Below are 24,058 nucleotides of genomic sequence, written 5' to 3'. Positions count from 1 at the left end.
TATATCGTCATCAGGTATGATGGAAAAAAAATACTCGTGCAGGTTTTCGTAGTTGTGCCGTACAGCTCTCCGATGTCCAACGTTTCGTTCCACACGCTGGGAGAAGCTCCCAGCACATGGAGCAAATCATCGTACGTCATGCCAAACGGCATGCAGTGTAACCTGAAACACGTCGGAGCTAAAAACATTCAAGTGCTAAGGGGACGATGTCGTGCAATTCCAATTGGGTACATTTCAAATTTGGACTATGACGTTGGCACAGAATGGGCTTTTCTTTGAATAACAACATCACAGGATCTTTAACAACCATCTCTCATTGGTCCTGCGATTCGATAATCCACCGAACAACCACCTATGAACCAATGTCACTGCTCTATCTTCGCAGTGTACATTTTCTCAGATATCTTCTGTCAAGTAACCATTTAATGACATTTACGCTCACGTTTACACGCACAGAATTGTGTGTGAAAATCATTTATTCATGCAGATCATATGCAACGATCTACTGCTGTTACATTCAGACCAATGGAGCGTACAAAACTATACAAATGAGACAAAAAAATAAATATAATAAGATGGTGAATGTGAAACGAAAAGTAATTAAGCGTTGCATTTAATCACAAACCTGTGTTGAAATGCTGGGGTGAGGGGGAAAATGTTCACTTGCTGGGGATATACTAATTCAATGTACTGTATAATTGATTAAAATTAATCCTTACACTTGGGATAAGTGCAGTCTCAGAGAATATATTCCTAATCAAGATTCTGATGCTTTGATTGTAATTCCTAAATGTGTGTACACATTTTCCTGCACCTCAGATTAGGGTGCGAAATAAGTTCAACATAAATAGATACACACGCACCACGATGGATTCAGACCACAACAAATTCCACATTAATGCTTACGACAAAGAAATCATTAACGTATATATTTGTAATGATCTGTTGTGAAATGAATTACGGAGATGGTTAATTGTCACCACTCACCTAAACAGTGCATCTTTACTAAATAAATAAGCAGACAATCCCACCCCCTTCTCATAACCGTCCCTCCACATAAAAAATTAAGTATTTCTTTTTCATTACAAATCCCATCCGCCACACGGCTTTCTCGGGAAGGATGTTTTTCTCAGCTGCTTCTTTATTTTGTTAAAAGATTTTCTCCAGAACCGCGATGAAAATTATTGTGCGTTGCATCGATACGGTCACTGCCAACGACAGATACAAATTTAAAACCAGAACAGAAATAGGAATTACACAAGCCAGCGGTTATATCAGGGTTCCTCAGTGCTCGCGGTTGCGGCAATGAATGGCCTAAGGGCTCCCTCACGCGATCCTCTCAAAAGGGCATTGTTCCTGCTTTGCGAGCGCCACGGACAGATTAAAGGAACTGATGGCCAAGTCGGTTTGACCCTTGACCCGTTGGACAAAACAAGTCAAAGAAGGACCCGCGCTCTCCTGAAATCCTTCAACCGCACGAGCCACCGGGATTGGCTCCGTCGGTCAAAACAAACAGCTGCTGCTGTGTAAGAAACAAAGCAGGAAGCTTGCCATGCCCTGTTGTGCCGTTTCATTTCTACCAACAGGCGGTGGCAAAACCCCAGCTGAGATGCTTACGTACTCACAGCACTGATGCAGGCCGCACAAGGACTCGGTGAATCTACTTACACAGCTTCAATCTGCGAGCAGTTTCACCGTAAAATTATTCCAACACTGTGTGCAAGCCACGAGAAACTCATCAGTTATAGAAATGTGGGTGCAGAGCACGAACAAAGATGGTGACCGCATCAAGCGACACTTTCAGATGCACTTCTGCGGCCGTCTGGAACACTCTACCTGACAATATTCGGAAGCCACTGAGAGCTATGATTTTTTAAATCTCGATTGAAAACTGCTTTCTTTACAACTACTTTGTGTTTAGTTTGTTGTCCTACCCCGCACCTCCGATTAGCACGGTTGGCTACAGTATGGTGCAAAAGAAGTTCAACATTGTTCGATAAGATGTCCCGACGTTCCGCTCCACGTACTGGGGGCTTCTGCAGGAACCCGGCAAGTGAAATGAAACGTTGGACATCGTGCCAAAACAACAACATACGGCACAACTCAAAAACACTTCGCAGCGCTAAGGAGCATAAATACGCACGAAGGGGGATTTATATAAATTGTACGTACAGCACAGTGATGTCACGTGACAGAAATCCACCTTTTGCGTCTGTTATTGCTTTTGTTGGTTCAATCGTGTTTGCAGCCAGTGCGATGAATAAATAAACACAATGACCATTGGAAACTATAACAGCTTGCAACATAGCAAGAAGTTACACTGCCCGCCCTTGCTATAATGCAATAATTTGTACATACTTGTCATGTGATGAGTTCACGTGAGGCCACACCTGGTATGAAGTGCAATGTGACACTTACCGAGGGGACAATTCACCCTGTTAGCGATTCTATTAAATCCAGAATGATTTCATTTGTCTCATTATTATCATCTCATTTGATGCCAACGGTGTTATTATGTGTGTGCGATTTGCATACATTGTAATTTATCCATGCATGTAAGATCCAATGTATGCCCCATTAGCAGAACAATCAATGTGAACCGAAGCATTGTTACAGGCCAGATGACGATCCACATTACACCAACGACACCATATCTGCTTTTATTTTTTATTCCCTTTCTAGATAACCAAGCGTCAGCCACTGGACAATTCGGAAAAACTCCAATGACATTCGCAAAAACAACAATTGGCACCTTGCAGCGGTACATTTTTGCGCAACTATGCACTCCGCCACAAAAAAAAAGAACGTGCACACCCACGCTCGGAGTTCCTGCGTCACTGCCAATTTGCACGCACACGGCGGAGACGAGAGCGCCGCAGCTGCGGCGCCTGCGGTGTAAATGAGCGCGAGCAGCGCGGTCGGCTACGTCACCAGTGGGGGAGGGAGGACGCCGTGCCTTCAGTTCACGAGCCAAGGCCGCTTCCTAGCCCGCAAGCACGACAGGTTTTAAAACAGCGTAACCGCGCTCGCTCGTTCGTCCGCTCGCTCGTTCGTGCGCTCAGTGGGTTCGCTCGCTCACACGCTCGTTCGTCCGACCACTCACTCGTTCGACCACTCACTCGTTCATCCGCTCGCTCGTTCGTCCGCTCAGTGGGCTCGCTCGCTCAAACTCTATGAATTGCTTCAATGAGAACAAACACGTGATGATGATGATACATCAAGAGCGTATGTGATGTGTATGTGTACCCGTGATTGTGTGAAGTGGTGGCGTAGTGGGCAGTGCACTGCATTACAAACCTGGTAAATCAGAGTTCGATTCCCGAGCAAAGGCTAACATTGTTATTAAAACTTTAGTTTAACCAGGAAAGCCTGACTGAGTCTCATGACACTTTTTCAGGCGGGTCCCACCAATTTGTCACAAAAGGGGCCGATGATTGTGATGCATATTCCAATCGAGTAATTGTGAGTAATTTTTTTACATTTTGGCAAATCTAGACCGTGACATCGACACACAATGCAAATGACATCATGGAATCTTAAAATTCATTGTAAATCAGACGGCACATGTATTTATTACGGATTATACACCCACAGTATTAATCAGGGCAGCCACTGGATCCGAACCGTGCACCTCTGCAACAAGCGGCCAACGCACCGCTGCCCGGCCATGTCAGTGACATCGCAACCCGGCCCAGGGCCTCCCTTAGGTTGATCAAGCCTTAGCACGAGCACACGATGCGGTGTGTAAACATCAGCAATGGGGGAGACAAAGGCGGCCGGTCGTGGAATTGGGCTACCACTACTCCTTCGTGCGCCTCCATAGCTGCACGCTAACCGCACTTGCCCCAGCAGTCTGCATGGCTACGAAGACAGTCTTTGTGTGCGCGCGCGCGCGTGTGAGCGAGCATCACACTGTACACTAATTCTGGGGGAAAGGCAATATTTTACGGCTATAATATTTCACAACCACTCGCAATGGGTTATCCCCATTTGCAGGTGAAAGGGGGCGGGGGGGGGGGTTGCTGTCGTTGGTTAGAATGTGCTTATTACGTACTTATTTCCTTGTTCACCCATGCAGTACCGATGGGATTATCGCAACGTGGCGAGCCACTCATCAAACTCCACGCAGAGAAGCGACGTCGCAGAAGCAGGAAATGTTTTGATTATTCACAGGGTACAGCACCTCCTCGTACACCGACACACGAGTCAAATTGCCCAAAAACCAATCTGCGCACCGCACGGTGCGGTCGATAACAACGGCCGTGATGACGGAGCCATTTATTCGCCCAGAAAATCCTTGCCGTGTCTCGTGACGCACACACAGGGCGGCTAGACCCGTACGCAGGCAACTTCAGTTGCTACCAGGAAAAGTAAAAGCCACGCATGCAGGGGCCCACACAACCGCGTTATCTAATGTCACAAGCAAACATTTGTCTGGCCTGCCTCTGTTGGTCTACACCTTTGTCTCTTGGGCTGTGTTGCAATGGACCGTGACTCAAGTGAAGGTACAGTCACCGGGGCCTGCAGGCACACGTGGCAGCTCACGGCTCCCTCGACTCTGAGCGAGTACAAGAGCCAGATTTGATTCCGCCGGAGCCAGCACAAGCGTTGCAACTCTTTGCTCGTCCTTCATCATCATCATCATCAGCCGTGATCAATCCACTGCTGGACGAAGGCCTTCCTATTTCTACAAGCCGTTGCCATCTCTCGCAGTCCGGCGGATGCAACAATCCATCTAGCACTAGGGGTACGGCAATATGCGGCTCCATAACGGACTGCTTCGTGACGTTATTAATTACGGACCACCACCGTCTCATAGTCACCATTTAGCATTTAAATATTTAGGGTTTGGTTACGGAATCCGACAAAAATGGCTCTTCTTGTTATTTCGGTTGCCTACCCCTGATCGAGCGCCTGCACACGAGCCGATTTCATCGCTCCATCTCATCGATGAACGTTCTTTCCCTACTCTGGCTGCCGCCCCGACGTTAGTCTTGACCACGGCCATGATCCCCTTCTAGCGACGGGTTTCATTCGTGTCCACTCGCTCACGCATTGTTCTTGATGGTCTCTAACTTTTTTCATAATTTGACTTCTCTCATTAAACAACTTCATACACCGCCACCGAAACAGTTTTTTAAATTCAATCGGGAGGACTACTGCATAGCGCTAAGGTGTGCGATCCCAACCAAAAAACACAAATTACCAACTCAAGTGATCAAGCGACAAATCTTGCCCCATTAACTATTAACGAACACAATATTCCACCTTAGCTTTCACTGCAGGCGAGACACACATGCAACAGCACTAAAAAGTAAAATGTATCCCACAAAACACTGAGCGGGACCACACCCATTCACACACACGCGCACACATATTGCAAACAGCCAGCGCACACACAGATGCACAGGCTGACTCATGCAACCGAGCCTGGAATTAGGTGGGAGTTCATGACAAAGCGTTACAACACAGATTCATTAACCGATTCCTAAAGGTTCACGATACATGCATCCCATTGCGTGTGGAATCAATGTTTTCAGGTGTACGCAAATCGTTTGACAGCGCTCACATTAAACGTCAGGCTAACGGGGAGAGCAATGTTGTGCAAATGAGACGGAAAAAAACGAGCCCTGAAAACCAAGGAGGTGGTGAAAATTACGACGACTCAAAAGGAATCGACATTTCAAATCAAACTGCAACCCCAAACGATAACAATTCGTTAAAATCTCTCCAAGGGGCAACGGTAACTAGTTCCGTGCTAATTAAATACTATTTAAGATGAATGCACGTATGCTGAACTTCTTTTGCACCATACATATCCAACCGTGCTAATAGGACGTGCAGGGAAAAAACGACAAACTAAAACCCCCCAAAAAATTATGTAACATCATTGTGCACTCGGCCACCAACGCTACCTAGACGTGGACAAATGTGTCCCCTCTCCTGATGGATTTGACACACTGCGTCAGTCGTGACAATTTATCCGCACGCTATTCAGCAGCAGCAGCAGCATAAGACGGCGTTCTTCAACTCGAGTCTGATGGGCCGCATGTAGCCAGCAAATGCTATTGAAGTGCCCCACCAAGCTATAATCGACCAAGAGGAATGGACCACGTAGAGATAGGGATCAGCGAGATGAAGAGTGATACATAAGAGACGCATACGAGACAGCTGGAGACGAGAGGGAGATACAAAACAGAGATGATGGTGCTTTTGACAAGAGCTAAATATCGGTGAGATTATAGTGAGAAGAGACAAGAGATCAAGGAGCTGGAGACGAGAAATAACAATTAGTGGTCGCACGTACAGGCAAGACACCGTGGTGACACCACGATGCCATGTGGCATCATAAGATGAAGATGACACATGACGTCGGCGCACATTAATTTTACTGCAGACGTCTAAAATACTGTCAAAGAACCCTGGGGTAATGAACCAGATGAGAGCGAAAGGGAGGGGAAGAGGAGGGCGGGGGGACATACCTTGTCCTTGGAGTTGAGCACGATGGTCTGCGTGTGCGGGATGCGCACAATGTGGTGCGGGAAGGACGCCGTCGCGAGCCACACTCGCGCCGGCAGCGTCAAGTTGAGCAGCGACAGCTCGGCTATCAGCCGCTGCGTCTTCTGCTCCTTGGTGGGCAGTGACACTAGGCGCTTGCCGATGGCCATCAGGGTCTGGATGAACTCCCGCTCCGGAGCCAGGCGTGCCGTTTGCTGTGACGCGACGGACATCGGACAGGACGCGAAGAGAGGATGGGACGGTTAAAAAAAAAAAGTCACGTTGGGATCACGTCGCGCTCGTCGTGGATGGGTGTTACGATTACGAGAGCGTCAATCGGTTATCGATTACCACGGTTGGTTACGGTTATCACAGTTGGCTTCGTACGGTGCCAAAGAAATTCAACATACATACACGCTTGATTTGAAACTTTCATGACTGCAGGAATCCATACTCTTTGGTTCTTTCGGTAAAGTCACGTGGGTATAAAATAAAACAAATCACGACGTTTCGGGCGCAACACAAGCGTCCATCATCAGGTGGGAAAGCATGACCTGATGATGGACGCTTGTGTTGCGCCCGAAAAGTCGTGATTTATTTTATTTTATACCTATGTGACTTTACCGAAAGAACCAGAGAGTATACAGACATGCATTCCCGATAATTGTTTTCGAATTCGATTATCGATTCGAGCTATATAGTTCTTTTTCGGAGGCGACCGGGCCACAAATAAAAGCTCAACCAAGTGGCTTATCACGTGGCAACGTATCACAGCCAAATACTCGAAACGCACGTTTCTAAATGTGGAGGGAGAAACCGGAGGACCCGGAGAAAAATCCACGTGCCTACAGGGAAAACATTTAAACTCCAAATATACAGCAGCAGTCAGGGTCGGGATCGAACCCACGACCTCCTGTATACCACGCGAGTTGGTTAACAATCTCGCCACCGATTGCCACTTGCGAACGTTCACACAGGCGCGCTCGAAGGTGAGACACCAAGCGGCAGGGCTCGTCATCGGTCGCTAAAGATTTGGTTAGGCGCAGAAAATCAACAATAGATTATTATTTATTTGGCCTCAGATTACCGATGGCGCTAAAAAGCTGAAATTAATATCCCCAATTATCATGTGCAATTTCCTTGAACAAGTGATTCTAAAGCTCAAGGTACATGCATTGAATCTTGTGTTTTATAATTGGTGTTTCTTGATTGGTTGTTGTTCGAGCTGACTTCACCACGCTGGCCAGCGCGGCCTCACTGTCGTTCGGTGTGGCCGGGAATCAAAATCGGGTTCAGCGGGAAGGCCTTCATTACTACAGCGGATTGACAAAGGGCTGTACAATATAACGTGGTGTTTGTGACGGGTCGGCTCTTCAAGCCACTAGAGACCGCTACGTTAAAAACATGAGTACAAAAAAAAAGCGAGACCAAAAAAGAATCCATTCTCTAATCTAAACACGACCCTGAAACTGCAACGATTCGTCGATTCACTCCACAAGGGTATACACGGTGAACGATCTTGGGTTACGGACGAGGCTGCCCGTCAGCTGCTCTTGGTCACAACATCGACAGGATGCAAACATTCACTGAACAATCAATTAATGTGTTTTTATATAGCACACTTCACATCCAGAGGAGTGTCTGGTACCCCTCTCAAAAGGCTACAACCATCTTGCTTGAGAAAACCCAGAAACAGAGGACTAACATCATTTCTGCTGCCCTCCCAGCGTTCAGTTACCCTGCGCCCCGACACGTATGCTACTGCCTGCTTTGCAATCTGGGCAACCGACAGGATGGATTGCGTCAGAGCTATACCCAGTTTTTCCAGTTGCTCGCTCGGCTGCGTGCGCATAATAGCCTGCAACGGAATGGTGTGGGTTTAAAAATAAAACAGTGCTATGTGAAACAAGCCCCGCCCGATTTCAAGAGTTCAGTTCGAGGCTCCTTTTGTTCAAACGCAATATTCCGACGAGCGCATTCACACAGTCGCAAGCCCATACATAATTGGTCCGAAATCGCGCAGCACATTCTGCAACTGCTGCTACGCGCAAACACGTGCGCAAAACCTTGATGCAGTGGCGGCGTGGCTCCCGAGACCAGAGCACTCGCCAGCCATGGATGAGAGACTGGGTTTGAATCCAGGTATGAGCCGCCCGTGAAAAAAAATCTGGGTTTACAAGTATGACGCGTCGATGGGTCTCAGCCCGGCCGCCACTGACTACACGAAAACAAGCGACCATAAGAACTTTGGATTTCCCCTTCTTTCAGCCGAACTCCAGCTCTGAGAAGTGGTTTCACTGCAGAGCGGAGAACATCTCTGCAGACGTCAAATAGTCCGTCCTGATTTCCTGCTCAAATGAGCATTGAGGGAATGCTCATCTCCTATTTACAGCCCATGAGCCGGTGCTGGAAATTTCACATTCCTATGGGGGGGGGGGGGGGGGTGAATCAATCCTTATGACAGCCATGGTTGACTTCCCCACAAAGCAGTGCTCCTTTTATCGAACCTAAGAGGATGGTGGGCTGAGTCGACCCCCCCCCCACCCCAAACAATAATTTGAGCTCACAACCTTCCATGTGCGATCCGCTTGCTCCACCATACTGAGCCACCTGTACGTGGCAGGACGTGTGGGAAAAAGTTTCCCATCAGGTGCGTGAAGGGATCTCAGCTGAAGTTCTGTTATTCACATTTCTGCGGGCCGTTCTTGAACAGACGAGGAAATTCGCTGCGCTCCGAGATCTAAAAATGAACGGTTTCATCTCGTGAACGCACAAAATTGGAATAAAATTGGGGAAAAGGGATTATTATTTTTTACGGTAAAGCATGTGGCAAAACATTCACATCCTCACCTTTCACAACTGGGCTGGTGATAACAAGGGCGAGCGCCGAAGCAATGGCTTCGCCGTTAAGTGATGCATGATCACACCTGCCATGCCTGCCTCCCAACGGTGGCATTAGCATGATCGTCTTTTCCCGAGAGTCATTTACATATTTACTACAGCAGGTCGCCCACTTATGAAAAAAATTACCGACATTAAATGCCCGAGTGTAAAAAATGCAGAAGGAGGCCTTGTGCTTGGTGGGGGGTGGGGCAATGCACCGCAATTCTCATTGTGAGTCAGTTATATAATTAATTATCAGCATTGCCCAACCCTCCGCGAGCATCAACCTCTGACTTGCAAACACACCCAAAGGTATAGGAGGGCTCCCTTTAATAGCTGCTTGGCCTGTTGTGTTTCATATAAGCTCTTCATTTGTGTTCACTTCAAACGTGGGCTTTATTGGACATTACAATGATCTGGAATTGTTTTGGTTTGGCCACGTGATTCAAGGCACAGTGGTACTAGGCACCTACATGTCTAAGCACGAGTGCTCATGCAGCAACTGCGTTATTCGAAATTGTTTTAAGGCAGCAAGGGTGCATAGTCCACAAGTGACAAATTGTATAAACAATCAGCAATCGCTCAACTTATGCATTCATTACAATTATTTTCTCAGGGAGGCCAAAGTTCTGAGCAAGTAATGCTGAGATCCCGAGTTAGAAATTGGGTAGCTGCCTGTGTTTAAACCGGGTTCTCAAGTGCAATAAACTGATGTTGTTCAGCTCGGTCACACTACCAATGACTGCATACAAAAATACATAACATTTGACTAAATTTCATAAAAAATTATCAGGTTGACGGTCATGTAATGGAGCATTACTCTCCGTAGCAATGCGGGTGGGAAAGTGCTATATCCCCGCGTGTGGATCGGAGATGATTTCCAGAGCTGTCACAAGTACCGTAGTCCTGCGACATCCTCCCTCCTGCAGGCCATTCTCCAACACGGGGGTGAAGCACTATTCTGGTGGAGCTGCGAATGGATTTTTTGTCTCCGTGATATGATGCCGATCCCGACAGTAGACGGAAAGGAACAAAGCTAGATAAATAAATGATACTCTCTCGATGTCATCTTCTTGGTTCTTTCGGTAAAGTCACGTAGAAGGGAAGTAATAAAATAATAATAATAAAACATAATAAATAATTCTCACAACGTTTCGGCCACAACACAAGCAGCCGTTCTCAGGTGAAGACCAGGTCTGTCGGGGAGACAGCGACTTTACCGAAAGAACCAAGAAGATGAATCCCTGCAGTCACGAAAGCTTTAAATCGAAAATCTCTCGATGTCCTTAACACACGTCACAAGAAGCCAGTGGCAACCTACGGCTCCGAAGCTGCACGTGGCCCTTTAAGGACTGCACGTGGCCCTTTAAGGACTGCACATGGCCCTTTAAGGACTGCACGTGGCCCTTTAAGGACTGCACGTGGCCCTTTAAGGACTGCACGTGTCCCTTTAAGGACTGCACGTGTCCCTTTAAGGACTGCTTCGTGACATTGTTGTACAACGGCTCTTGAATTATTGAGTTTTTGTTACCGAATTCTAAATAAATGGTTCATCTTGTTATTTTGTTTGCCAACCCCTGCACTAAGCCCACTAAGAAATTTCCAAAGCGGAACCTCACATTGTGCCGAGCACCACATAGCGCGTTACCACACCGTTGCCACACCATCAACAATCCAGTGTTGCGTCACACACACTCGCGCACACGGGATGGAACATTGTTTGAAGAGAGAAAACATGAAAAAACGAATTGTTAAAAGACCCCAGACATATCTTATCCACCATAGAATTCACTCTACTTACTAGCCTACTTACAGAGCCTTCCTGCGCGGGACCCACGTCATCCTAGAAACAGGAAAATTATTTGATACATTACAAATTGACAAAGCATCAACCACATCATTTATTTTACTTTCATTAATTTTAATGTTTTACCTACGTGACTTTACCGGAAAAAACCTAAGAATATGAATCCTTGCAGTCACGAAAGCTTCAAATCTAGAATCATTTACCCCATTAAGGAAACATGTATAACATTAATTAACCCGAATTTCGAATGTTTGCTTTGGCCTACTGCGAATGTATATTTATATATACACGAGGAATTCATGTTGCCCTGATGTAATACTAACAATCACACAAACTCATTATAGGTTTGTTTCTAGTTATTTTTCTGTAACATCCAATGCATGTATTCTACGTTTCTTTAAATGCTCCGCGAATATGCTGCATACGATCCAATACACACGCAAAAAAAGATTACATTTTCAGTTTTTATCCAAATGACAACAGCCTGCCAAAATCTAAATTGTGGAGGGAATTGATCTCACATTAATTACTTGGAAATATATACAGCCAGCTACGGGAGCCATTTTAATTGGAAAATTACACATTCACAGAGCATATCTCCTGCACAAGTACAGGACTCTCTTAGGTTAACTCAGACTAAATATGCGGAGAATATGCAGTGGTTTAACACTGCAACCAGAAAGACAAAGGTGGTTGCACGTGCGTAGTTCTGGCACCGCAACCACTGCCCTGAAGCCCTTGTGTCAATCCACTGCTGGATGAGGGCCTCCCCACGCTGTACGGATTGTGGGGCTATTTGGCCACACCGTTACCACGCCGGTCAGCGCGGGTTGTTGAAGCGTGGGGTGCGTAGAGACAGGAGCATTAAGCACATTACAACAGCTAGTTGTGCAGCACGTTTTAAATAAAACACGATTCAACGCGGAAGCAATAGAAGAGGAATTAAGAATTAACAGACTCCAACAACTGCGTTTAAAAATCCCAGTAAGAGGAAAGATTGTAATCTTCACGAATCAGCCCAGGGGGGAGAGGATTGCACGCGATCAGCCCAACGCGAACCCGATTGGTGGGGAAGGAAGAAGGGGGGGAGGGGGAGAAAAATAAAAACCCTCCAACAGCCGCGGTGGTAAGCACAGCCCTCTCCGATCATCAGAGGGGCAAGGGGTGGATTCATGGGGTCAACAGTGGGGTCAAGTGCTGCCTGCTGTTTGCAACAGTGGGTAAAATAGGGCAGTCATCAATCCAGCCCCACGGCACGCACGGGCGCTTTGTAACGTGGGATCGTAACGCGGGCCAACGGTGGAGTCGCCGCCATCTAACGATTTCCCTCTCCTTGCGTCCGCTGCGATGCGACGAACGGTCGCGACTTGGGCCGTCGCAATCGGAGGCGAGAATCGCCTCGTTTGTAATGGCCTTGCTTGTTACAGTTCGTTAATGGTGCCCGTCTTGCTCATTCAAACTCATAATCAACGTTTTAGGGTTAGATCGCGTTATTTATAAATGTGTCGTAACCCTCCACCACCCGACACGGCCAATCAGCAAAAAAGGTTCACGTTGACAAAAGACAAATAGTTCAATACTTTAGCCGACCGGTGTGTTGAAGCATGAAAGCATTGTAAATGTTGTGGTTTCACACTTCAACACACCGGTGGGCTAAAGTAGTGAACCATGTCTTTTGTCAACGTGACACTTTTTTGCTGATTGGGCGGTGGAGGGTTACGACACATTTATAAATAACGCGATCTAACCCAAAAACGTTGATTATGAATAATATTGGTCGCGAAAGCCTGCTACGTGTTTTTCAAACTCGTTCGCTCAATTGGCCTAAACTCGGGATGGGGAACTTACGGCCAGGCCAGCGAGCCAGACAGAACCCGCAACTTCGTTTTACGGGGATAGTGGCCAAATTAAGGAAATGGCCTTTATTCATGTACTATGAAGAAGGCCCATTGCCTGACAAGTTGCCTATTATGTATATTTATTTTAAAGCGGTGTTATTGCCGAATTAGTTTTTTTTTTATTCTGAGCACATAGTCAATATACACGGGTCTAGTGTGACCAAAGTTTAGCGTCACCTTATGTGTGGCCCGTCAAAGATTTGAGCAAATCGGATTTAGCCCTCGGTTATGAAAAGGTCCCTCACCCCTGGTCGAGACGCTTGCATCATGAGTGTACGAGTCAATTTCAATTGACAAAAAAATTAATGAATCGTTAAATGCCTTCGAAGCAGCACTGGCCCCACTGAGTTGCCCTGCCCCGATCTCAACGTTGGATCCACCCCTGCACAGAGCGACGCAGCTCATCCACGCAGAGAGAGAGAAAGCTACGAGGGGGGAGGAGAAATACCACTAGCAGCTTGCCCAGAGAGTCCCACGCGAGAGCCAATAGCCAAGACCAACAAGGCAATAACAGGGGTCACTTACAGGCATCTCACACTGTTGCGAGCCTTCCTCTGAACGAGACAATACTTCCACACACTGGATGGACACACACCGACAAAAGCAGTGCACAAAACATCACGGCTGCCCCTCCGCCCGTTCCCCAGCGGTACACAATGCCGCGTCGCGTGCATCTGATGTTGTCCCTGCAATGCGAGCTGCACGTGCAGTGGCTTTGAATTGGCAGAGCTCACGGTGCTCGTGGTGCCACTCAGCCGAATAAGACTGAAATGTATTCTTGATTCTTTCGGTAAAGTCACGTAGAAGGGAAATAATAAAATAATAAAATTTGAAAAATACAATTTTCTTGCTGTGGTTTTCACACCTGATGATTGCTTGTGTTGCAATCGAAACGTCGTGAAAATGTTATTGTTTTATTTTTATTATTTCCCTTCTGCGTGACTTTACCGAAAGAATCAAGAATATGAATCCCTGCAGTCACGAAAGCTTTAAATCGAAATTTAAGACTGAAATGCTTTAACAGTGGCTGAGTCTCAGCCGCTCGCTAATAAACGAAGTTCTTGAGTGATGAAAGATTGATAGTCTCAGTTAGGTCTCCAATTGCTGCACAGAAAATGCATTATGTTAACTTAGTTTCTGAGCAAAATCTGGCAACAAATTTCAGTTATTGAAAGTTGGAAAAAAATTTGGTTTGACGGTCACGCGATGGACGCGTCTACAGCAGGGCATGTGGAAAATTGCAGTGCCCACAGGCCAATAGAAGACACCTCAAAAGTAGTTCTGTAATATCCCCTTCCACAGACCATTATCTAACATAATGCACTATTGTGAGGGAGTTCCAAATGAACACTGTGCTTCATGGCATGACACAGATAGCACAAGTGAGCTTAAAATGGAGCAATTAAAAAAACGTAAGTAAGTGTTACTGTGGAGGGAAAGGTTTGTATTGGCATGGCTATTGGACTGTTTGTCGAATGCTTCAGGGCTCGCATCATTCGAATCACAAGCAGGGTGGTTCTTACCAATTCAAGCTCACACCATAACCATACAACTTCACCAAACATCTCATTATCGGCGCTGTATCCATTTTATGAAATTACAGACGTGCGAGGCTGCGAGACAATGCGAACATGACCACGTAATAATAACACCTTTGCAACGCAGCTCATTAGCCGCTGCGTTTCAAATTAACGGAGTGTGAAACTGTGGCCGTGTTATATTTTAACAATTCGCTACATCACTGATCGCAAAACACCCGGGAAATTAAAATAAAAAATAGCACGTCGCCATCATCGGGGCCTAAAGAAAGTCCTCTTTGTTTACCGATTAGCGTGCCGCTTTATCTGCGTCATAACCACATCCCTCGACCCCAGGGGTCCTCGACCAAAATAACAAGAGGAGCCTTTTTTTACAAATTCGGTCAAAAAAATAAAACCCTCAATATTTCAAGAGCCGCAATGCCACTTCAATAACAGACGGTGCTCCTTCATATAAATAATGTCACGTAGCAGTCCTTTAAAGAGCCGAACGCGGCTCCGGAGCTGCGGTTTGCCGACTCCTGCTATTGCCTTTCATCAAAAACGCATGGTGCCGCAGATATTGGCACCACCTGGGCAAAAACTCGTTTGGCAACGGGGGGGGCAGGTGGACTCACATCATCCTGCTGGGCTTCCACCTTGGGGTTGCTCGAAGTGCGGTGAAGGCCCCCCAGGGGGCTGATGCTGACGGTCGCGTCCGACTTGGAGCGCTGGTGCGTGCGCTTGCTGGGCGAGCTTGCGCCGGCCGCGGTGGGGGCATAGGGGGGGCTCGGAGGGTGCAGCGCCGCCCCCGTCTTCACCCGGCCCCTTCCGAGGCCTGCGCCATATTTAGGACGCGACAGGGGAAACTCGGTTAACGCTTTCTCACCGTACAACCGAGATGCGCCGGGGGAACCGCGGTGGGTAAAGCGCGGCGGCAGCGGCGGTAAGGGAGGTGCGGGCGTTGATTTTCTACTGCGTAAACCAAGCCGTGCAGCCGCCGACGACGTCACGACACGATAAATGAGTCGAGACGCGTCTGAACCTGGCCCTTGCTTGGTCCCCAAGCCAATTTGAAACATCTTGTGAGACCAAAGTATCACGATTTGGTTGGGACACGGCATGGCAAATAGGCAGTGTGGGGAAACCACGTGTTATTTGTGAAGGCCCCGCACTGGCTTTGCTCAGATATGCCAGTGGAAGTGGTGTAGACGTGTCTATCTCTCTGCGACTAAACGTGTACGGAGTTGATCAGTGGCTCCGATACAGGCTCACAACGACCCAAGGCAGGTGATAATGCACCCAAATGTGTGTATATCTACAGTCGGCTAAGGCACACAAAAAAATCGGAACTGTGCCTTGCTGTGATTTAATCAGCAAAGGACATTCGGTCCTTCATGTGTTACTGAAAATGAAATGCACAAAAACAAGCCGCTCTTATTTTATAGATATGTACCCAAACTGAGTGTTCCTGTCCATGAGTTTCAAGACACATTAATACGAATAAGACTTAAGTTAGAATCATCATATTCATCATCAGCCATGATCTATCCACTGCACGACGAATGGCCTCTCCAAGGCATTACCATCTCTCAACAATCCACATAGCTCCTACACGTGAAATTGTTTCATTGCTCCAATCTTTGCAGTGGGTATCCTATCGTTCACATTCCCTCTTTTAGCTGTCGCTCCATCATTAATCTCCACCAGCGGCGATCGTTCCTTCGAGCCCCACTTATTTTCTTTAAAAGTCGATACGACACTATGAGACCTCCTTTACCAGTATCAAAATATAGTAATAGGTTTTTACGCCTTTTGGTGTCATCTGGTCCAACACCAATGGAGACTAGGGCTCTAAGAAAAGCTGTCTTGAGTGTGGACCAATCAACTTCAAGGACAGTACATATCATTATCATCATCAGAGTTGTTTCTTTTTGTTTGCATTTTGACTGCTTGTGTTGTGGTTATTGCAAACATGATCCCTTGTATAAAGGTGTCAGTTTTTGTACCAGATAAAAGGTTAAAAACCTATTACTAGTCGATACGACGTTGCTAACTTGCGTATGCTCTCTGATCCATGTGTTCCTCTTCCTGTTTCTCAGAGTCACACTTGCCACGCTGTGATTGAGTGTCCTGTTAATCTGGTAAGAACAGCCAACTCATCGGTGTACAGATATGAATGTGTTCTCCTCAAAACATGCCAACTGCAATGTCATGGGTACAATCAGACCTGCACTAAAAATACATTTAACAACACGACACAGAAGAAAATTTAAGAAATAAGCTACTTCTCTAGATTTGTTTCCCAATTTAATACTATACTGGGATATACTCAACGTACAATACAAACATTAGTTTAAATGCTTCTATTCATTGGAAAAAGCATTAATCGGCCAAAGGTAGACGAGCAACGATCAGAGTTCGATTCTCGGCCACGGCTAACATCAGTGGCGAGCGATATACGACCCGGTCCTGAGTGGACCCTTCACCAACCCCGCACTGACCGGCTGGTGAAGTACGTCCCAACAACCCCTATGATCAACGAAGCCTCGCCCATCACTGAACGGACAACAGTCTGAAAAGAATAATAACAACAACAACAACAATCAGAATAATCACCGTCACAACCGTTTACCAATGCGCACGGCTCTTACCGGACGGCCCCGTCGGCTGGCTGGCCGCCGGCGGCGCGAGTTCGTCCGCCAGGATCAGTCGCCGCAGCTTGGTCCCGCGCGAGTGCCGCTGGCGTGCCGGGGCCGGCCTGTCGAACGACAGCGCGCCCAGGAGCCAAGCGCACCGCAGCGCAAAGTCGGGGCTCCGGCGGCAGCGGTGCACCAGGTACGGCTTGACGGCGTCGCCCGTCTCCTCCGAGCCGTGCAGGTACATGGTGAGCAGCTGCGGCAGGTAGAAGTCCGTGGCCTCCGTGGGGAAGCTGAAGAGCCGATTGCCGAGGTAAGCCTGAACGCCGGGCTCCTGTCGGGGAGAAAGCCACGGCTCAACGCGGCGCGAACCTTGAAGGGATTTAATCGTTTAAGCTAACCATTTACAACCCCTTCTCCTTGGTCGATCCAGATTGGATTGGGACTACACAGAGCAGCAATCTTCACCCCCCCACCCCCCTCCTGGGAGGTCGAATACCCGCTTGCAGACCAGGTGCTACGTACGTCACCTTGTGCTACACAGGGACCAGCTGCTACTGGGGGTGCCCTTTCAAACGTGCCGAGATGAAATGCAAGTCGCTTTTTGCCACGTGTAAAGTGCTCTCGGACACCCTGGCGAAAAGGTCACTCTATCAAAAGCAAATTATTATTGCTATTTATACAAAGGGCCTTGGGCCCCACAAGAATGCCATGGGACTTCCTGGTGCTGCCTTGGCTGTGTGTGGGACTGCAGTTGCTTTGACCCCAGTCTGTTCTGCCCATGTAGCTCTCTCAACTCTCTCTCACGTGTTCCTGCCCTGACTCCCATCAACCTCAACCCCCCCCCCCCCCCCAGCACGTATACCCTCATGTAGTTTTCCACCTCAAAAAAGAAAATAACTCAAGAGGCTGACGTTTCGGTGCAAGACCCCCGGATTTTTTTCAATGACAAACGTGGTGACATTGTTTGCTTATTCACCATATTCATCAAGCGTGTAGATGACACTTGCTAGATTGTTTGCTTTGCATTTCGCAACATGCAATAAAACATTACAAATTCTACCCTACCCAACGTGAAAATGGATTTGTCCATCGGTGAGTCAATCTGTCAGTCAGAGCACTCGAGCAATCGACGAGCCACACGTTCAACCTTTAACCTACATTGTTGTAAGTGTGATCAAATTCTTTCCCCAAGTTAATCTCAGCTAGTAGTGGGAAATTCTAAACTTATTGCCCACTCTTTTATTTTGTATGTGTTTGGATCAATTTAGTTAGTGCCTTGAGTACCTTGTAGAACTGTAAACATTATTTCTATTCACACATTTACAAAAATTTATCCCAGGCAACCTGATCTGTCCCTTTTCATTTGCCGCGCAGTTTTATCGAAGGACATAGGTTTAGAAAAAGAGAAACCCATCGATGTAAATGGTTGTGGTCACTTGATTGCGAGTAGGGAGATTCCCGGTATCAAGTGATCCTCGCCAACACCAACCTGCACTAGCCAGCATGGTTGCAGCGGTTCGGGGGCCGATAGCCCCGGCTTGTTTACATTTCAACTCATAACGCTTACGTCACTGAGCGTTTACAAAACACGAGTGTTCAAACAGCGCCGCCGTTGTTGTAAGGGGCCCAATGTATGCTCTCTCCATGGGGACATCAACTCCTCCAGCAACAATGCAATGTGGCTTAATATGGAGGCTACATGCGACCGATTCTCAAGATGCTATACAGAAACAGAATATTTATTTCGCAGCAACAGCGGGGTCTATCTACCCATGTCTATTGTTCTCTCTGCGAGTTTATGGATCTGTGTACGAGTCGAGACAAATTACAATTTAAATGCCGGCTGAATGCAACCGCATCTCAAGACGCCGTCCAGAAACGATGGGGATATATATTTTATAGAGAGAATGTGGCCGTCAGTCACAGGCAGAGGGACAAAGGAAGGACTTGAGCCTGAACTTGAAAAAACAGGGGCGTGCAACCACCCACAGTGACCACATTGATAGGACTTTTAAATCACTTTCTATACTGTCTCAGAGGCAGTTATACAAAGGAGACAACTCTACAGTCAAAATTCTAAATAACGGCAATCATAGATATTCAGTGTCATTTTGAAAATTAGTAGCTGTAGTTTGTTAAAATATGAGTTTGTAAAAGTCAATGCTTTGAAACGTACGCACGACTGAACGCACTATCACCACCGCAGCTCGGATGATGAGGTCAGTTTTCCTGTGGACGTCCGACACCGTGGTATTCAACACATCTCCCTTATCAGTAAAATGTGGATGAATAAATATTACAATTTAAAGCTGATTCTTGGGTTGAACATGTAATCCAAAAATCAACTACGAATCGTATTTCTATTCAAACGACAGTCCGAATGGTCCGACATACGACAGTGCACTGAAAAGCCACTACACGATGATACTTACGAATACCCGCAGCTTTAAAGCGTCTCACGCGTACATCCTTAAAAAAGTAAAAAGACCGACCACCATCCCCCACCTTCGAGCTGTGTAGGTAGGATATGGCCATGGAGACGTCGAAGAGCTTCGACTCGAAGAGGCGCAGCAGAAGCGACTGCTTGCAGGCCGCCGTGGAGGGCCTCTGCCTCCTGGGAGACTTCGCTCTGGAGCTGGAATCCGTCGCCTCCTCCCATCCGCTGGCCGCATCGCGCTTCGCGTGCAACGCGCCATCGCCGGGGCCTTCCACCCCATGCTGACAGCCGCCGTCCACGTGGTTGGCATCGTCGTCGGCAGGGCCGGGCTGCGTACTGTCGTCAGGCTTGGTGTCGCAGGCCTTATTCTGGTGGCTCTGCTTGTGCTTGAGGCTGTTGAGGACCTGTTGGCAAGTCCGCTGGGCCACCTCGTGGTCAATGACCTCGGTGCCTTCGCACGGACTCTCAAAGATGCAGCCGAGAGGGGCGCCGTTCCCGCAGACGGTGCGCACGGGCACGGGGCCCTCTGCCTCATCGGGAACGGCGGGGCCCGCAGGGTCATTGTCCTCTGTTGTTGCGAGCTGATCGCTCGTGACGTCCATCGTGTCCACCATCGCTGCCACCACCGCCGTCGCCATGCCTCTCCGTGTCTTAACCGAACTTGGAAAGCTGCGCCAAGACCCAGAGGAAAAAAAAAGGAAAAAAAACTCTGTTTTGTTCAAACATCAGCAGTTTCCCCCCTTCAAGGCAACATACTCGAGCAAGTGCTGACGTGGTAGAAATCCTGACTGTAAAATATCTTACATCGACAGACTATGCACATTAAAAGGAATTTGTATGTCACTTCTAAAATGAAGCTAAACAAGAATGGCAGGAAAATTATGACTTTCATTCGTCACAGCGCACTCTCAATTTCATTTTTTGATTGGGCTCATCGTGTACAGTACTCTTCTTTAGTTTTTTTCCCAGAGCATGAGACAGAAAAACGAACACGGTGGATTAGTAGATATACATCATATTGATTGTTCATCAAAGTGGGTTTGTGCCGGACATGTTGCAGGAAAGAATAAGGGCTGGTTGTTGAGAATTACGATGGAATGACAGCCAAAGGATGGACCATACCCAAGGGTACATCGACCGTAGAGAGGGAGCAATGAAATCGGTTAAAGTGCAAGAGACAGATGGATTATCGCAACGCGAAACTGTGAGAGATGGGTGCTGGGCTTGGGGAAGTCTTGTATAAAAGATGCAGCACAATTCGAGAAAGGCCTCAAAGCACTTAACATGAAGCTTAATTACAGAGAAAGACTGTAAAAGCAGGTGAGTTTTAAGATGCGATTTAAAAAGTGCGACAGACTCGGATTCCAGAATGGACAAAGGAAGGGAATTCCACGATCATGGAACCTACCTGCAAAATGCTCCATCTACCATCAAACAAAGTCTGGTCTTTTGGAATAACGAGCAGACCAGAATCAGCAAATTTAGGTTTTCGCAGTGGAATATAAAACTTAAGCAGATCGGTGATATATTTAGGCGCCAACTCATTCAAGGCCATAAACGTTAGGAGAAGAATCTTCAAGTCAATTCCATACTTTACAACAAGCCAGTACAGGAAGGAAGTAGTAGTAATGTAGTCACACGATTTTAGAGCTCGTTAAAACCTGGACAGCTGAGTTTTGAACATATTTGTAAATTAAGGCATTACAATCATCCAACCTTGATTACTTAAAGGCACGTACCAGCCTCTCAGCATCAGGAAGAGACAGCATAGGTCTGAGTCAAGCTTTGTTGCGCAAGTGAAAAATACTGATTTTGGTAACATTACGGACGTAGGCCTCAAACATCAAACCGGGATCCAGGAAAAAACCCACGTTTCGGAACTCGGAGGAAGACTGAATTACTATCGCGTCTATGGCCACTCAAACCATCCAATGTACGCACTTAACGTGGAGTGCTCAACAATAGAATCTGTCCTATCACAATTGCATCTAAGAAATTGTAGGTGCATCTACAACTTGACCTCACAGCAAGACAATGTGATAGTACGGAAACTGCCACTTAAGCATCAACGACGTTGATGATGATGATAGTGGATTCCTCTTCATTGTTTCGGCTTGGTTTTGGTCTGCCTTAACGGTGTAAAAATACGCTCTAAACTTAAAGTCTCATTCAAGCGTGATGCGATCGCTGTCGCCGCAATGGCACCTTGTCGCAAACACCGCTGGTGTTCCGCTCTCGATCTCCGCAGGAGCTTGTGAAAGTTTCACAACAGCGCGCACACACACACACGACAGCAGCGGTGGCAGCTGATACGGTGGTGAGCGCTGCCAAGAAAGAACAGACTGCCCTCCCAGCAGTCAACCACATCATCCTCCTCGCAGGTTTCGCAAGTCAGAGATTGAATTAAATACATTATGTTTGCAAATGTGTTCATAAAGTTACTTTTCGTGCCTACAATCAATACTGTTGCCTTGTGTTGCTATTCATGTCATTGCAACTGACAGAATGCACTGCTCTCAATGGATTATCACCTAACTTTAAATAAAGGCGATTTGATGTGATGTTGTAGTATGGTGTTTAAAATAAGCTCCATTGGAAGTGGCCGGATGGCTAGCGTGGGCGGTCAGAACAATGAACGTACACCACTGACACCTGGGTTTGAATCCAGTTATCAGTCGGCAGTTATTAAACCAGATGTTCAAGTTCTTTGGGTCTTTCGGTAAAGTCACGTAGATAGGTTAAAAATAATAAAAATAAAATAACCACATTTTATTCATTTGAACCTATCTACGTGACTTCACTGAAAGACCCAAACAATATGAATTCCTGCAGTCACGAAAGCTTTAAGTCAGATGTTCAAGTGTAGCAAGTTAATGGCCTCACTAGTCACCAATGAATACACACACACACACAATCATCTGCTTTGGTTCTTCATGAATTTTCTACAAATATTTCAAACCTGACAATTAAACATTTCCATTTCACCACTATGCGATTAGCGTCGCAATAGCAGAGTCCGCGGAAAAGTGGAGCATCCATACCGTGGATAAAATAATGCACTCAAATGGATCTCGGATGGAGTTGTGCGAAATCTCCTTCTGCGCGGGGCCACCGACACAGGGCAATAAACTGCTCTGCAAAAAAAAAATGGACATGTCTCCGTCCCATTTAAAGCTGACGATAACACAATGAAAATACATTTGGGAAACACGTATATGGAAAGCTTTTTTTACCAGCATAATAATGAAGCCCACGATGGCTATTAAGAGAATGCCTATGCATCGCCACCACCCATCTCGATTACTGCATACCACAGCATTATGCACACGTACACGCACGCACACACAAATACCCATGCTAATTCTATGGCACTTACACCGGGTACCAGTATTTATATTTAAATGGAATTCCAGCCGAGGGCATCGATGTGCTGGTGGCACCGTGTGACTGTCATGATGTAATTCACAACCCATGCATTATTGACGTGGAACAGAATCGTGTTGCACCAGCCCTCGGCGGTACGCATTCACATGTTGCACACAAAGATGCACACATATACAAATATCATCCGTGTAGCCTCCACGGCCGTGGCAAGTGCTGTTAGCGAGCACCCTATGTGAAGGACGAAGAACAAAAGAGAGCGGGTGTGGCTAGAACCACACCCAGCCACTTTGTCTCTCCAATGCTGGATGTTTACATGCTACAAAAGGTACTCAATTAAGGCCAAAACTACTTAGGGGAGGCCCAGAACATGTTCAGATATTAACCACCGATGTTGGCCATGAGTGGGGGTATAGATCTCTCGAGAGGCCGGGTTCATAGTGCAGCGACGTTAAACACTCAATGCGTCAGTGCTCGCTACACAATCTCACACAAAGCAATGCACACCATCTCGTCGCATATTAACTACGTGCTGTGCACACAACATAAAGCACAAACAGCTTCATGCACACCCATTACACATTAACACAAACACCAAGAATGCAATACACATCACACAATTATACATATTAGTCACACACACATTGCACAAATAAACAAAAGTACGCTTGTGAGACTCTATAACATGCAACACACAAACGATACACAATACATTAATATACAACACACACAATTAGTCTCCCTACATGCATTACACACGTTAGAATAGATAACAATACACACACACACTAGACATACCATCACGGTCACACACACAAATGACACAATCAATCAAACGCACGTCCGGTGCGTAAGAAGTTCAACGGACATAAATAAATATACCCGGACACACACACTCTCAATACAGAGACAGTACGCATATTATAACAATGAAACCAATCACAGGATACAAATGGCACATTATACACAAATCAAGATGCAGCACATGCACTCGG

At 46.7% G+C, this 24,058-nt stretch overlaps 1 protein-coding gene across 1 annotated transcript in view; it reads right to left on the bottom strand.

Moving 5' to 3' along the window:
- Positions 1-24,058, bottom strand: part of LOC133354257 (phosphatidylinositol 4-kinase beta-like) — a 52,020-nt gene that overhangs the window by 23,622 nt on the left and 4,340 nt on the right. Inside the window, 6 exon segments of the mRNA XM_061570958.1 lie at positions 6,483-6,713; positions 11,195-11,224; positions 13,612-13,665; positions 15,242-15,441; positions 17,258-17,576; positions 19,751-20,351. Of these exon segments, the coding sequence (XP_061426942.1) occupies positions 6,483-6,713; positions 11,195-11,224; positions 13,612-13,665; positions 15,242-15,441; positions 17,258-17,576; positions 19,751-20,320 (1,404 nt within the window). The 5' untranslated portion in view covers positions 20,321-20,351.

Source organism: Lethenteron reissneri, chromosome 46, assembly GCF_015708825.2.
Source record: "Lethenteron reissneri isolate LAM-NWPU_2019-01 chromosome 46, ASM1570882v1, whole genome shotgun sequence".
Taxonomy (NCBI): domain Eukaryota; kingdom Metazoa; phylum Chordata; class Hyperoartia; order Petromyzontiformes; family Petromyzontidae; genus Lethenteron; species Lethenteron reissneri.
Note: the sequence above shows the minus strand (reverse complement) of the source record. Positions and strands in the feature narration are given on the sequence as shown.